Source organism: Bos indicus x Bos taurus, chromosome 7 (genome assembly GCF_003369695.1).
Source record: "Bos indicus x Bos taurus breed Angus x Brahman F1 hybrid chromosome 7, Bos_hybrid_MaternalHap_v2.0, whole genome shotgun sequence".
Taxonomy (NCBI): domain Eukaryota; kingdom Metazoa; phylum Chordata; class Mammalia; order Artiodactyla; family Bovidae; genus Bos; species Bos indicus x Bos taurus.
Genome location: NC_040082.1, coordinates 9,164,034 through 9,181,621, shown reverse-complemented (window position 1 = coordinate 9,181,621; position 17,588 = coordinate 9,164,034). Strand labels below are relative to the sequence as shown.

The 17,588-nt window shown below is 36.1% G+C and overlaps 1 protein-coding gene across 1 annotated transcript in view; it reads right to left on the bottom strand.

The window, feature by feature from the left end:
- The window catches only part of SLCO6A1 (solute carrier organic anion transporter family member 6A1), a 113,084-nt gene that overhangs the window by 87,384 nt on the left and 8,112 nt on the right, over positions 1-17,588 (bottom strand). The window contains exons 2-4 of the mRNA XM_027545450.1: positions 10,165-10,425; positions 3,924-4,109; positions 2,250-2,323 (exon numbers count right to left, since the gene is read on the bottom strand). Of these exons, the coding sequence (XP_027401251.1) occupies positions 2,250-2,323; positions 3,924-4,109; positions 10,165-10,425 (521 nt within the window). The remainder of the gene's footprint in view (positions 1-2,249; positions 2,324-3,923; positions 4,110-10,164; positions 10,426-17,588) is intronic.

The following is a 17,588-nucleotide window of genomic DNA, read 5'->3' as shown; positions in this document are numbered from 1 at the left end:
TAATAAATGAATTCAGCAAAGTTGCAGGATACAAAGTTAATACAACTCAAGTGTAGTTCTATACACTAACAATGAGCAACACGCAAGGCAGAGACTTGTACACTGAAAACTCCAAAACATTGCTGAAAGAATTAAAGAAGATACAAATAAATGGAAGAAAGACATGCTCATAGATCTGAAACTCAGTATTGCTAAAATGCCCTTAATACCCAGAGTGACCTACAGATTCAATGCAATCCCTATCAAAACCCCAACAGAATTCTTTACAGAATCAGAAAAAAATCCTAAAATTTCATATGGAATCTCAAAAGACCCCAAATAGTCAAAACAATCCCGAGAAAGAAAAAACAAAGTCAGAGGCTTCATATGTCCTGGTTTCAAAATATATTATAAAGCTATAATAATCAAAACAGTATGGTACTGGTACAAAGTATGGTACTGGTTACAGAATCTAGAACAATGGAAGAGAATAAAGATCCAAGTAATATATTCTCATAAATACGAGACAAATCATATTTTATAAGAAGAATAAGAATATACAACAGGGAAAGGAAAACCTCTTGAATAAACGGTGCTGGAAAAACTGAATATCCATGTGCAAAAGAATGAAGTGGGATCCTTTCCTTACAATATATATGAAAATAACTCAAAATGGATTAAATATCTAAACACAAAACTTGCAACAATAAAGCTCCCAGAAGATAATATAGGAGAAAAGCTTCATGGTTTTGATTTTGGGAATTAATTTTTGATATGAAGCCAAAAGCACAGGCAACAAAAATAAGATTAGAGCAATGGGACTACATTGAACTTAAACTGGACAGCAAAGGAAACAACAGAGTGAACAGAGAAACTACAGAACAGGAGAAAATATAGGCAAACCATTTATCTGGAGTAAGGCTAATATCCAGAATATAGAAAGAATTGTGTCAACTCAATAAGAACAAAAATCTGATTTTAAAAACGTGCAAAGGACTTGAATAGATATTCCTCCAAAGAAGATTTACAAATGATCAACAAGTATTTGAACATCACTAATCATCAAGAAAATGAAAATCAAAACCACAACAAAATATCACCTCATACACACTGGTCATTTAAAAAAGAGAAAATAATAAGTATTGGCAAAGATATTGAGAAACTGGAAGTATTATGCACTATTAGTAGGAATGTAGAATGATACAGCCACTGTGAAAAACAATATGGAAGTTCCTCAAAAAATTAAAAATAGAAATACCATACAATCTAATAATCTGGGTATATATATATCCCCAAAATATTGAAGATAGAATCTCAAAGAGATATTCACACATCCATGTTGAAGTAACCTAAAGGTCAACTGACAAATAGATAAATAAAATGTGGTTCATACATACAATGAAATATTATTTATCCTTAAAACAGAGGAGCATGGTAGGCTGCAGTCCATGGGTCACAAAGAGTCGGACATGACTGAGCGACTTCACTTTCACTTAAAACAGAAGGAAATACTGTTATATGCCACAACATGGATGAGTCTTGAAGACATTATCCTAAGTGAAATAAGCCAGTCATAAAAAGAAAATTACTTCATGATTCTATTTATGTAAAGTATCTAAAGTAGTCAAACTCTTAGAAACAGAAAGTAAACGGGCTAAGGGGAAGAGGGAAATGTTGCATAATGAACATCATTTCTTACTTGTTTTTTTTAGATTTTTTTTTTTGGCTGTGCTGCACTGCATGTGGAATCTTAATTCTCTGACCAGGGATTGAACCTGTGCCCTCTAAAGTGAAAGCTCAGAGTCTTAACCACTGGATTGCCAGGGAAGTCCCAATTGTATAATTGATATAGAGTTTCAGCTTTGCAAGACAAAAAATTTTAGAGATATGCTGCGCAATATTATGCATATAGCTAACATTACTGTATTACACACTTAAAAATGGTTAGAATGGTAAATTTTATACTATGTGTTTTTTAACACAATTTAAAAAACTATATGCAGAATTAGTAGTAAGGCTGTCATCATAAGCCACTTTTTAAATTACATTTCAAACAGCAAAGTGTATTTAGATGTATTTATATGTACCTATATGTGCATACTAGTCACATTTATATGCTTTTAAAAATATAATGATTATAAATCAAATATACATTTATAAGCTACAGTATCTATTCAATAAATATTTTATACAATGTAAACCAGAAAGAAAGGAAAAAAAAAAAAAACAACAGCTTACCTTCTCCCAAAAGTACTATTCACAGTTAGCACAGAGACCTTAATTAGGGGTGCTCCTATAGTATAACCCAAAGAATATCCAAGTATTCCTACAGCTTCCACAATGCCTATAAAATGAATATTGAATGTCAAATAACTATATAACCCAGCTTTGTTGCAAAATGATAAAAATTATCTAATGGAAATGGGTTACTTCTGAAAGCTTCATTGCATACTTTGTTAGTCTCCAAAGAAACAGCACAAATAGAATATTGAGAGAGAAAGAGAGACAGAGACAGAGATTTCAAGGAATTGCCTCATGAAATTGCAGGGCTGCCAAGTCCAAATTTGTAGGACAGGCTCTCAGGCTGAAAATTCAGATAAGAGTTAATGTTACAGTCTTGAGTTCATAAGGTTATGCACAGGGCAGGCCAGTAGGATGGGAAAACTCAGACAGAGTTTGTACATTGCAGTCTGGAGACAGAACTGTTTCTTCCTTGGGAAACATGTCTGTTCTGCAACGCTTCAACTGATTGGATGAGGCTCACCCATATTATTGAGGGTAATCTTGACTCAAAGTGTACTGACTGTAAATACTGGTCACATCTAAAACATATCACAGAAATATCTAGCCTGGTGTTTGACAGAAGAACTAGTTGTCATAACCTAGCCAAGCTGACACATAAAATTAATCATGCATATTACTCAATGCACATAGAGAAATTCAGATCATTTTATAATTCACTGTAACATTTAATCTACATTTAATATAATTTAAATAAATATACATATATTTAATATAATTCAAAAGTATTTCACTTTAATTTGTGGTACTAAAGCAAGATGATATTTCAATATAAATGTCATTTTTGCATCCTTCACTTTAGCTGCCAGGGAGGCAGGAGGTAATAATAAAGTAATCTATTCTCTGTAATATATACATGTATGCTTTTAATTGCTATTCTGTAAAATTAAAAGCAAAACAAACAGATTTGTGCTACCATCAGCCAACACTAATAAACTGGTGCAATTTTGTTCTAAAAGCAAGCATAAACATGAATGTCATCTATTTTAGTTTATTGACATGACTTTCCTTATCTCGGGTGGAAAATTATTATTTTGGTGTAAAATGTTATTTTCTGTTAAGTCACCTTCACAACAGGTATGTAAAAACAACTTAATTTTTTTTCAAAAAGGAAAGTTAGATAACCCTGTACAAATAGATAATCTACCGGGACCAGAAGCTATTACAATATAAAGGAGTACAGATTACTGTGACATATACTCAGGGTTACTTTTTGTATGACACACTAGCATGAAATATTATAAAAGTGGATTCTACATTGTAGCTAATTAAATAGCATGTCACTCCTCTCCTTGATAGGATGAACAAGATTAGAACAAGAACTGTTATAAATTCATTAACTTCAAAATGTCAAAGCCCTCCAAAAAGACTGAGTTGGTATACGTAGAGAACTTAGTTCAGTAATAATTATTTCAGCACTGCACTGAATCTAGTTCTGAGGAAGCATAAAACGATGTTTTCATTCCCTTAAGGACATGACGGCAGCAAATCCCACTATATCTTCAAAGTTTAAGCATACAAATATTCAAGCAATTTAATCTAGTAATTTGAGTTATTTATTTCCTAGAGAAATTAACTACAGCCTTTATAGTTTGATAGGATGAAAATATACAAAAATCATATTACAAGGGAAAAAAACTTGCCTAGATAAATACCAGCTGAGTGTGTGGCAACGCTGTTATAAATAAAGGTTACTCCAAGGATATAAAGAGGTATGGCTGCGATTCCCTGCACACTCTGCCCAAGGATGAAGAAAGTCATGTAGTTTAATCGGAATGAGAATGAAGCTTTCGAGCAAGGCTTGACAATCTTCACTTCTTGGCAAATATCTTTTGAAAAGATAATTACATTTTTGTTAAATGGGTCAAAAGTTAAACATACAACAAATATGCAGTGTCTTCTATGAAATGTTTTACCTTTTATAAGCTATTTCTACCATAATGCTTTAATTTTAGTTAACATCTCATTTATATTGAATGTAGTAGTTCTACAGTAAATCATTATGTTCTCAGAAAAAAAAACAATGATAAAAGAAAATTTGTGGGAATACTGGAAAAGACGCACATATTATAAACCAAATATAAATCTTTATTGCATGATTATATGTGTATACACATTTATATGTGCATAAGTATATATACATAGCCACACATACACACATATTCCTCTTAAATCTGGCATCTGGTACCCCTGAGTTTCGACCCCAGAAAAAAAGTATTTCTGATGTCCTAAGTTAGCTGAATTACTAAAGATTACTTTCTGAGATTAATTGTAGATCAACTTTTTCAGCAATCTTCACGTTAACTTCATGTCACTAAATAGTTTTCCATTTTAAACCCCCTAACTTCTAGATACAGGTGCATAAGGACAAGGCATTATCGAATAAAATTTCTCTCTATTAGAGTTACTCATTATATAGCAAAGTACTGTATTTTAAATTCTTTGAAGTGACATTCCATTTCTTATTCTTTCTCAAATTCACATGACTGTAGCTGAATAGTCAACAAATGTTTGTTGGAATTACATTTGTTGTTAGATTGGTAGATCCAAGCAATGCTATTAGATCATTCTGACTGTGTCTATTCTGATTCAAATGTGTCTATTTAACAAAATATTCTTAAAATATTAGCTCAGTTCAGTTCAGTCGGTCAGTCATGTCCGACTCTTTGCGACCCCATGAACTGCAGCACGCCAGACCTCCCTGTCCATCACCAACTCCCAGAATCCACCCAAACCCATGTCCATTGAGTCAGTGATGCCATCAAGCCATCTCATCCTCTGTCATCCCCTTCTCCTCCTGCCCCCAATCTTTCCCAGCATCAGGGTCTTTTCAAGTGAAAAGTGACCGAAGTATTAGAGTTTCAGCTTCAACATCAGTCCTTCCAATGAACACCCAGGACTGATCTCCTTTAGAATGGACTGGTTGGATCTCCTTGCAGTCCAAGGGACTCTCAAGAGTCTTGTCCAACACCACAGTTCAAAAGCATCAATTCTTCAGCACTCAGCTTTCTTCACAGTCCAACTCTTCCATCCATACATGACTACTGGAAAAAACATAGCCTTGACTAGACGGACCTTTGTTGACAAATTAATGTCTCTGCTTTTTAATATGCTGTCTAGGTTGGCCATAACTTTCCTTCCAAGGAGCAAGCATCTTTTAATTTCATGGCTGCAATCACCATCTGCAGTGATTTGGGAGTCCAGAAAAATAAAGTCAGCCACTATTTCCATTGTTTCCCCATCTATTTCCCATGAAGTGATGGGACCAGATGCCATGATCTTAGTTTTCTGAATGTTGAGACTTAAGCCAACTTTTCACTCTCCTCTTTCACTTTCATCAAGAGGCTCTTTAATTCTTCTTCACTTTCTGCCATAAGGATAGTGTCATCTGCATATCTGAGGTTATTGATATTTCTCCTGGCAATCTTGATTCCAGCTTGTGCTTCCTCCAGCTCAGCATTTCTCATGATGTACTCTGCATATAAGTTAAACAAGTAGGGTAACAATATACAGCCTTGATGTACTCCTTTTCCTATTTGGAACCAGTCTGTTGTTCCATGTCCAGTTCTAACTGTTGCTTCCTGACCTGCATATAGGTTTCTCAAGAGGCAGGTCAGGTGGTCTGGTATTCCCATCTCTTTCAGAATTTTCCACAGTTTATTGTGATCCACACAGTCAAAGGTTTTGGCATAGTCAATAACGCAGAAATAGATGTTTTTCTGGAACTCTCTTGCTTTTTCAAAACTGGTAAAAGCACAGATTGCAAAATAGTACACAAGTGGAATTTTTCAGCTGGTCCAGTATCCACATGTCAAATGGGAGGAGGTCTCTAGAACTGTGATCCAAACTACAAATGTTTCAATTTTACATAAATGTGTTAACTAGTGGTGATATCACAATCAATCTGACATTTTCAACACCCTAGCCTCTTAGTTTCTTGAATTTCACTCTGTCCATGTACTTGTACTCCATTTACCTTAGCTATTCATTTTAAACTTTTGGAAACAATAACTACAAACCTTCCTCAATCGCAATTCCAAGCATCCTACACTCAAACTATTTCCACCTTTCCAGATCACTCCTTCTAGCAACCAACTTGCTACTCTCCTTAAAACCCACCCGGACCTATAATCAACCCACTGAGCCCACTCTGTTTCACTATCTCAATGTCACTTCCATCGCCTTACTTTTTTCATAGTCATCTTAGCACTTTTAAAACCTTTGTTCTCTTTTATATCATGCAATCCCTTAGTAAAATTTCAGCCTTTCAGTCAAATTAAACTCTGTTCCCTACTCTACAGCTACATGTTTAAAGCTGAATGTGGCTGGAGGGAAACACACAATGAGGCAAATCTCACTTTGAATGCATGATTGTTAAATTCAACTAGGCCCTTCACCCTCCTGATAATTAAATATGTCCCTAATTGACCACTCTTGGCTTCTCCTAGGAAATTCAACTTGATTTCCTTCTCCTAAGGATCGTGGGCCTGAGATTCAAATGTCCAACATTTGAAAACAAATGTTTTTCCATCAGTAGGATACAACTAATCTTTTGGTACCCTTCTTCATCTTAAAAAATATCCTTTGATTGGACTATAATTTCAAGAAGCGTGGCAGGCAAGAAATGTAATAAATAAAACTTTTAATTATATTAAATAACAAATTATGATTATAGTTTGGTGGAAATATATCTGTTACAGTGTTTATGGTGAGGGCCATGTTAAAGTGGGTTGAGTGAAGAATATGAGATAAAGCCAGAAAGCATTCTGGAATTCTTTCCAAATTTTTCAATGAAAATGAGGAAGTTGTGCTAAGGGATACTGTTGGTTATGTCTGTTGTTGTTTCAGTTGTTTAAGAATAGGGAAAAACCTGAGCACGTTTAAATGCCAATCATGAGAAGCAAAAGAGAAGGAAAAGTTGCAGCAAGAGGGCAAGGAGACCACCCATGGAATAAAGTCCGCATGAAGTTAAAACAGCACGGGATGTTTAGTGGGAGGACAGCTCTTCCATTTTAACAGGAAGGAAGAAGAGTGCCAATATGAAGTTATAGGTGAAATTATAGTTTCTATGGAAAAAATTTAAGGGAAATTTCTGTTATGGCAGTATTTCCCATCCAACACAAAAGGTAAGAGTTAAGTGAGATGTTATAGGCTGAATGTTTAGAGTTTCATATATTGAAACCCTAATCCCCAATGTGATGACATTTGGAGATGGGGGCTTTTAAATAGTAAGTAGCTCGTGAAGGTAGGACCCTCATGAGTGGGACTGGTACCCTTATAAGAAGAGAGGACACATGAGGGCTTGCTTTCTCTCTCTCTGTTATATGAGAACATAACCTGGAAATGAATCAGCTGGCACTTGGATCTTGAATTCTCAGCCTTCAGGGCTGTGAGAAATGTTTTTGCTATAGCAGTCTCTGATGTTTTTGCTATGGCAGCACAAACTAAGACATGAGGAAAATCGAAAATCTTTGTTGTGAATTACAGAAGGGAGTTAAAAAAAAGTCAGTGGAATAGATCCATTTGAGAATATAACTGAGGTTGAAAGTAGCAAATTCATTGTGGGACTAAGCAGTCCTCTTGTGTGATTTTTTGTCTCTAAAATACTCATCAGCAGGCCAGGTAGAGATATAAAAGAGAGGTATATGGTTGGATCAAAAGTTTTCCAGACCAGGAACAAGAAAGGACAATGCGGCAGAGAGCTTAGTATAATCATTAGAGTGTGTTTGAAATACTCTAACATGTCATATTAAGGGACACAAAACAAGCTACAAATGAAAGAAAGTAACAACAAGGAGAACCTGATAAAGGAATAAAGTAGACATCAATGTACTAAAAGTTTCAATGAAAGGCGAGAACTGAAGTCTCGGTTGCATGAATGAGCTAGGAGAACTAGTGGATATAATCAGAGAGCAAGACAAGAGATATTTAGGAAGTTCTTAGTAAACTGACAATGCACTGAAACCATTGATATGGTAGGTATTCAATTATATGTAGAGATTTAGAAACTAAAGACCAGAGTGTGATACAACTGTTTTCATGAACTAGAGGGGAAAATTAGTTTTTAACTTCTCAAGGATTTGGTGGAGTAGGATTTCTACATGTTAATTAGGACACAGGGGATGAGTACTTAAAACTGAGACAGGGTAGAGGGGCAGAGAAAGGGAGTGTGAGGTAGCGGTAAATGGACTACTTTAAGCTTCAGACCAGTCATACAGGAAGATAAGTATGGCAGGTGACTAGGGAATACAGAACAAATAGAACAGGAGAGATATTCAGAAAAGAGGAAGAGATGGACTGTCCCCAAAATAGGACGAAAGAAGATAAATTAAAAATACATACATGTGTAAACTGAATTGTGGGCATAGTGCAGAAAATTAGTTATGTAAAAACTAAACTTCTAAACAAAATGGGCAAAACAGCTACATAGATAGACAGATGAAATGAGCACTTCTACTTGCAAAGATCATTCTTTTACTTTATTTCTGTTTTTCTAATACCAAGCAAAGGGTTACCCAGTCAACACATTGAATGAGTGTTGTTAGATAAATTTCATGTTCCTAATCACAAGCAGAAAATAAAATATGTAGAATCTAGATAATATAAAGAAGACAAAGGAAGAATGACTATACTATATCTACTCTCATTACTCCTGAGGACTCATCAAGCAGCATTTTTAATATCTCAAGCAGTGCTTCCTAACTTTTCATCCTTTCTGACCAGAACAGGGTTAAAGGAAAAATAGGAGCAAAATGTTCTCCATTCCCTTCTTTCCATAAGTCTTATGGAAATTATGACTTATGGATGACTTATGGAAATTAGCTGTCTAATTCAATTAGCTGTCTATTCTATAAATACAATAAAGATATTACAAATATATCCTATAAAATAATAAATGTATTTATTCTATATACATTCTGTAAATATACAGATTATAAATATATGTGAACATTATATACTTCATAAATTAGTGATATATGATACATATTATTTATAATATGAATTATGGTATAATAATATCTTAATACATAAATTATATTTAATATGAACTATTTATTTATGTTATAAACACACAGCATAAACACACATCATAAGCATACTTTTAAATATCATAAACATGTAATACACATATACACACATACACATGCATAAAGATATCCTCATGCCTTTTCCATCATTTCTTGCTTAAGCCCAGTCTAAAGGTTACAAATGCATAAATGCATTTCAACACTTTTACACACCTATACATAAGAAAGTATCTGACATAAAAATGTCAAAAATAGTGCTTTAAAACTTTAGTGTTTTTTATCTACTGGGGGTAGATTAAAAAAATGTGGAATAAATCAGAAAAAATTAAGAAAGCAAAGATACCACCTATCTTTTCAAAGTCCTACACCAAAGGGCAGCACCCATTTTTGAAATGGTAGAAATAGCTAGAAAAGTTCTGACTATTTGAGTACGTCTGTGTAAGTGTGTATCTTTGCCTTTGTATTTATATACATGTGTTGAGGTCAAAATAAAGGGATCAGTTAAAATATATTGTAGAAGATGTAAGAAAAAGTTCTCAAAAGATTTATAATATATATGAAAATTGACAGAAGAAAAACAACTTCACGAAATAATTATCCCAAATATTGTCCTAAATATTCTTTCATTTTCCTAGGCCCTTCTCCTAGATGAAAGGATATGTGCTCATGAGAAGATGGAAGAACGGCATATATGTTATTAGGGAGCCACCATTAATTAGCTAAGTAAACTTGGTCACATAAACAGATACAGATGAATGAATGTACAGACAAGTATGACTGTTTACATTAAATTCCTAGAGTCAACGGTTTAAATGAATAATGATTTGATGGATGACAGTATCTTTTAAAATCTTACCTTCAAATTCTACATTCATTTGAGAATCTTCAACACTAAAGTACGGAAAAGCAAATAAGAGTGATCCAGATCCTACTAAAAAGGAGGAAACTGTAATCCATCTTGGTATGTTTCCTTTTCCTCCATAGTATGCTATAAACACTACTACCAGGCAAGATGAAATATCATAAGTCAATGACAAGAATATATTCTCAATGATGCTCAAATTATTTTCCTTCTTAAAACTGTCGGTGCTCAGATCTACAAGACCAAACACAACACCTAAAATGTGAAAAGAAGAAAAGAAGCAATAATCTTCATTAAATAATCTTTATAAAGACAAAATAGATCATCATTATAATCATTAAAAAACAATTCACAATGATTTAAGTTTATTTTAAATTACTCTGAATGCTTAAGATCTATAAAAGCCTAATAACTTCTTTTCCAAAATACTAATAAGACTTCAGTTCAGTTCAGTTCATGTCTGACTGTGACCCCTTGGACTGCAGCACGCCAGGGCTCCCTGTCCATCACCAACTCCTGGAGCTTGCTTAAACTCACGTCCATCAAGTCAGTGATACCATCCAAACATCTCATCCTCTGTTGTCCCCTTCTCCTGCCTCCAATCTTTCCCAGCATCATGGTCTTTTCCAATGAGTCAGTTCTTCACATCAGGTAGCCAAAGTATTGTAGCTTCAGCTTCAGCATCAGTCCTTCCAGTGAATATCCAGGACTGACTTCCTTTAGGATGGACTGGTTGGATCTCCTTGCAGTCCAAGAGACACTCAAGAGTCTTCTCCTAACCTCTATGATTTGCTATTGAACTCTTTTTGTAACTATTTTTAAACAGTATTTATGAGTAATTTACTAAAAAATGTGTTCTTTTTAATCATTTCACTTAGTACTGATCTTTATTTCAATGTATTATGCTTCAATTATTTAAAAAACAATAAATAAAAATCTGATGAATACATTTTTATCTCCCATCCAGAATAGGAAATGAAACTTTACTGAAATAGTTGAAACTCCACATGTACTCCCTAAACACATTCTTTACTCACATGCCACAATCCATATCCTATATTTGAAGTTTACCATTTCTGAACCATTTTAACACCTTTTTTGACAATGCATATATACATCCTTAGACAATTTAGAGTATCATTTGTCATGTCTTTGAACATTAAGTAAATGGTATCATATAGGTACATTTCTATAACTCAGCATCCAACTGGGGAAAATAAACATATTAAATATTTTAAACAGAAAAATTGATCTAGGGGTTGATTACAAAAGTAATACATTTGTTGGAATGAAAAGAAGAAAGTTACTAATCAAAACTCATGAAATATATGCTACTAACTGGAGTGGTGACTGGAGTGGCAACAGCTACTGCTGCTGCTACTGCTGTTGGAACTGCAATCACTGCCTCTTGCAGGAAGCCACGACCCACACACCTAATAATACTATGAAAGCTGGCTACCTCATAGTCACGTGCTATTTCCATGGCTCTTGCAGTTGCTTGAGACAGTGCTCAAAAGTACCTGACCACTGCAGCCTCCACTATTGTTGCTGTTGGAGCTCTATTCACTGCTGACTATAAATCCAGGAGCCTCACTTATCCAGTACTGCTGCCATTGCCAAAATTATCACCAGAATAGAGAGAGAGAAAAAAAGAGAAAGGCTTCCCCTGCCCCTTTTTCAAATGTTCTGCAGCAGCCTTTTACTGGCAACACCTAAGTGGAAGCCAACTGTCAAGGAAGTCTGGTAAATGTAGTTTACAGGCTGCCAGTCCCCTTGGAAACAGGAGAGAGTCCAGAAGGGCAACAATGGAGTTTATGGGCAACAGACAAACAACTTGAAGAGTTGTCTCCCTCTGGACTACTCAGGACACATTTTCACCCTTCTTTCCATATTTAAACTTCCATACCAAATTAGCAGCAACATAATCATGCTTCTGCCAAATGTGTCTCAATAATAATTCTTACAAACAAAAATGTTCTCACTCTTTCCCCAGAAAGGTCACTCTTACCCTTCTTCAATCCAATCACAAACCTGAATGCATTTCTTCACTATAAAAATGAGTTGCAAGGTATAAATGGTATGCTGCTGCTTAGTCGCTTCAGTCGTGTCCAACTCTGTGCGACCCCATAGACGGCAGCCCACCAGTCTCCCCCGTCCCTGGGATTCTCCAGACAAGAACACTGGAGTGAGTTGCCATTTCCTTCTCCAATGCATAAAAGTGAAAAGTGAAAGTGAAGTCGCTCAGTCGTGTCCGACTCTTCTCAACCCCATGGACTGCAGCCCACCAGGCTCCTCCGTCCATGGGATTTTCCAGGCAAGGGTACTGGAGTGGGGTGCCATTGTCTTCTCCATAAATGGTATAATTAAATAAGTAAACAAAGATGTAGGCCTAACTAAAACTGTGAGGGAACGAGACTGCAAAAGAAATAATAATCGGACTTAGAACCACAGTTTAACAGACCTCAATTAGCAAGAAACAAGATATAAACATTTTTCTGTACCTAAAAGAATTTTTTCAACTCTCATTTTAGATGTGGCCACGGAGGATAATGGCCAAGGCAAAGAATGCCCTGTTAGTAACTGTGTCCGTCTCTGGGGCTGGGGCATTAGTTCCTCCTCTAATTCATGAATATTTTGCAACCTAAAGTTCTCTTCCACAATACTATTCTGTTAAATAGTAAGGGAAAGAGGAAGAGAAAAACATAAAAATTGAAATACACACAAATGTATATATGTTGATGGCACCCTACTCCAGTACTCTTGCCTGGAAAATCCCATGGACAGAGGAGCCTGGTTGGCTGCAGTCCATGGGGTCATGAAGAGTCGGACACGACTGAACAATTTCACTTTCACTTTTCACTTTTATGCATTGGAGAAGGAAATGGCAACCCACTCCAGTGTTCTTGCCTGGAGAATCCCAGGGACGGGGGAGCCTGATAGGCTGCCATCTATGGGGTCGCACAGAGTCGGACAGGACTGAAGCGACTTAGCAGCAGCAGCAGCAGCACACATAAAACAAGAGAAAAATGCACAGTTGCTACATATTTTATTTAAATCTGAATATACCACAGTTAAAATTCATAACTTCCTTTTTCCATTATTCACCCTTTCTTCTTCCTCTAGGTCTCAAATAACACATATGTAGGTTACTATCATAAAGTATATGCCTCCCTCTTCAGGATAGTACCCAAACTTTTGATTGCTGTCTCCTAGCTGAAGCCTCATCTGAGTCTTTAATAGGATAATATAACAATCTATAAAGCTAAGGGTTTCTAGTTCATGAGCTGTGTAGTAAGGCCAGTGAATTCCATGAACATGAACATCTTGATGTACATCTTTGGCTGTAAGATGAGTTCCTTCATTAAAAGCAATGTGATAATACATAAGATGATTATGATGGTGCATGAGGCACAGTCCAATTATAGTTGTTCTGGCAGAACCGTGGTGCTAAAAGAACCCAGATCTAAACATCTATTTCAGTAGGGAGAAATTAAACAAACAACATAATCAACCTGCCTCTAGGTAGCTGGTTTGTTTCTCTAGGGAATGAAGTTATTTCCTGGATTGTATTGAATTTTCCTGGTGGCAATTCAGGCACTCAAAAACGCAATAGTCAGATCAGCTCTGATGAAGATAAATCCTTGCATTCAGCTCTCATATAAACTTTATCTCAAATGCAATTATCACTATAAATATGAGCCCATTGAGAACACATACAATGGCAGGGAAAAGAGGCTGATTAATATTCACAGAATAGTTTATCTATCTACGTCATTATTGATAGCTTCCTCTGCAATGGATTTCTTTTGGTGAACCATTCAAATAGGATAACTTTGCCCATTCAGAGACACATACTACTTACCTAACACTTTCCTAGTCATCAAATGGTCAAACCATTAACAATGGCAGCATGGTATCTAAGCAATACAGACAATCAGACATACTCTCCAATGTTTTGCCCACTGGAAAGATTTCCTTTTTCCTCTGTTTTTCAGGGCTATGCTGCTACATATAACATTATATTGTAGCATACATTGGCCTTCAAAAAAACCACAGGTTCACCAAAGATTATGTTCTTTCTTAGCAGTAGATGGTAGAAATGAAGAAACTTTTCCTTCATTTTAGAAGAGGTAGCCCTGCAGCATATCAGTCATATGCTGATTTATCAGTATATCCCTAGAAGCATCGCTGAAGTGGCAGGCAAATTTTGGGTATATAAGATATTATCTCCCATGACAGATTTTATGTTAGTCATTCTAAGAAGGCTGGAATATGATTCTAGCTATTAGTCTAGTAGCAATGAGAGGTAGGATGGGTCAAGAGAGCAATCAGTATTCCCTTAACTCAGGTGAAGTAAATTCAATGTCTGCAAGCAAGCAATTGCTTTTTTGAGACATAGAAGAATGGTTGCCCATACTGGGAAAGGAGGTTCAGGATTCAGGGTTTATAGTTGTTGGATTCACGGAAATCCACACTAATGCTTTTGGCCCATTTCTCAGGGTTCCACTCCCCTCCAATCAATGTCCCAACTCTCACACCTGAGATCACATGAATTTATGAATTCAACTTATGCTGTAATTCTGCAAGTGTGGATAAGGGTTGCTCCAAACACACAGTATGAGGCTAAAAGGGAAAATTCTCACAGGACCATCAGAGAACCTCACACATTTTCTAATCGTGCCCTAAAATTCTCATTTTCCTTCTGTAACTTTTTCAGTGAAGTGAGAAAACAGTCAATCCCAAAACCTTGGCAGTCAATAATACTGCCGTAGGAGTTAACTGCAGAAGCTATTGGTCTCCCAAAATCTTGACTCTAATAATAACTTTACCCCAGCAACATTTTAAATAACTCTTTTAAGTCACTTCATGTCTTACTTCCAGTGTACCATTTTCCACAGCCACAAATACTGTTTTTTTCATTACTTTCAAGCCCAGTAAGGTCAGATAATCAATTTTGGATTCCTATCTTTGAGGGTTGATTTGTTTGTATTTTTCCTGCCTCAATGCCTGGTATGGAGTACTACATTTAAAAGCCATATAATTTTTGCATTTATAGACAAGCTAGTTTTATTACATTAATGAAGCCAAAAATTTAGTAAAAACCCTTTTCAAATATGTTTATACATCATGATATTTACAAGATAAAGGAATATTATTCCCTTTGCACATCAATACCTTAACTGATTTCTTAGCCACCTTAATTCATAATTTTTCCAAAGAATATGTTTTTTAATGTGATCTTATTTCTAACTGAAAGAAAATGGACTGGAATGGCTGAATTTAACTCAGATGACCATTATATCTACTACTGTGGGCAAGAATCCCTTAGAGGAAATGGAGTACCCATCATAGTCAACAGAAAAGTCAGAAATGCAGTACTTAGATGCAGTCTCAAAAATGACAGAATTGATCTCTGTTCGTTTCCAAGGCAAACCATTCAATATCATAGTAATCCAACTCTATGCCCCAACCAATAACATTGAAGAAGCTGAAGTTGAATAGTTCTATGAAGACCTACAAGATCTTTTAGAACTAACACCCAAAACAGATGTCCTTTTCATTATAGGGGACGGGAATGCAAAAGTAAGAAGTCAAGAAACACCTGGAGTAACAGGTAAATTTGGCCTTAGAATACAGAATGAAGCAGGGCAAGGCTAAGAGAGTTTTGCCAAGAGAACGCACTGGTCATAGCAAACACCCTCTTCCAACAACACAAGAGAAGAATGTACACATGGACACCACCAGATGGCCAACACTGAAATAATATTGATTATATTCTTTGCAGCCAAAGATGGAGAAGCTCTATACAGTCAGCAAAAACAAGACTGGGAGCTAACTGTGGCTCAGATCATGAACTCCTTATTGCCAAATTCAGACTTAAATTGAAGAAAGTGGGGAAAACCACTAGACCATTCAGGTATGACCTAAATCAAATCCCTTACAATTATACAGTGGAAGTGAGAAATAGATTTAAGGGATTGGATCTGATAGAGTGCCTGATGAACTATGGCATAGGTTTGTGACATTGTAGAGGAGACAGGGATCAAGACCACCCCAAGAAAAAGAAATGCAAAAAAGCAAAATGGCTGTCCGGGGAGGCCTTACAAATAGCTGTGAAAAGAAGAGAAGTGAAAGGCAAAGGAGAAAAGGAAAGATATACCCATTTGAATACAGAGTTCCAAAAAATAGCAAGGAGAGATAAGAAAGCCTTCCTCAGAGATCAGTGCAAAAATAGAGGAAAACAATAGAATGGGAAAGACTACAGATGTCTTCAAGAAAATTAGAGATACCAAGGGAACAATTTCATGCAAATATGGGCTCAATAAAGGACAGAAATGGTATGGACCTAACAGAAGCAGAAGATATTAAGAAGAGGCAGCAAGAATACACAAAAGAACTGTACAAAAAAGATCTTCACAACCCAGATAATCGCAATGGTGTGATCACTCACCTAGAGCCAGACATCCTGGAATGTGAAGTCAAGTGAGCATTAGGAAGCATCACTACGAACAAAGCTGGTAGAGGTGATGGAATTCCAGTTGAGCTATTCCAAATCCTGAAAGATGATGCTATGAAAGTGCTGCATTCAATATGTCAGCAAATTTGGAAACTCATCAGTGGCTACAGGACTGGAAAAGGTCCAGTTTACATTCCAATCCCAAAGAAAGGCAATGCCAAAGAATGCTCAAACTACTGCACAATTGCACTCATCTCACACGCTAGTAAAGTAATGCTCAAAATTCTCCAAGCCACGCTTCAACAATACGTGAACTGTGAACTTCCAAATGTTCAAGCTGGTTTTAGAAAAGGCAGAGAAGCTATAGATCAAATTGCCAACATCTACTGGATCATCAAAAAAGCAAAACAGTTCCAGAAAAACATCTGTTTCTGCTTTATTAACTATGCCAAAGCCGTTGACTGTCTGGATCACAATAAACTGTGGAAAATTCTGAAAGAGATGGGAATACCAGACCACCTGACCTGCCTCTTGAGAAACCTATATGCAGGTAAGGAAGCAACAGTTAGAATTGGACATGGAACAACAGACTGGTTCCAAATAGGAGTTCCAAATAGGAGTTCCAAATAGGACTGGTTCCAAATAGAAGTACGCCAAGGCTATATACTGTCACCCTGCTTATTTAACTTCTATGCAGAGTACATCATGAGAAACGCTGGGCTGGAGGAAGCACAAGCTGGAATCAAGATTGCCGGGAGAAATATCAATAACCTCAGATGTGCAGATGACACCCACCCTTATGGCAGAAAGTAAAGAAGAACTAAAAAGCTTCCTGATGAAAGTGAAAGAGGAGAGTGAAAAAGTTGGCTTAAAGCTCAACATTAAGAAAACTAAGATCATGGTATCTGGCCCCATCACTTCATGGCAAATAGATGGGGAAACAGTGAAAACACTGTCTGAC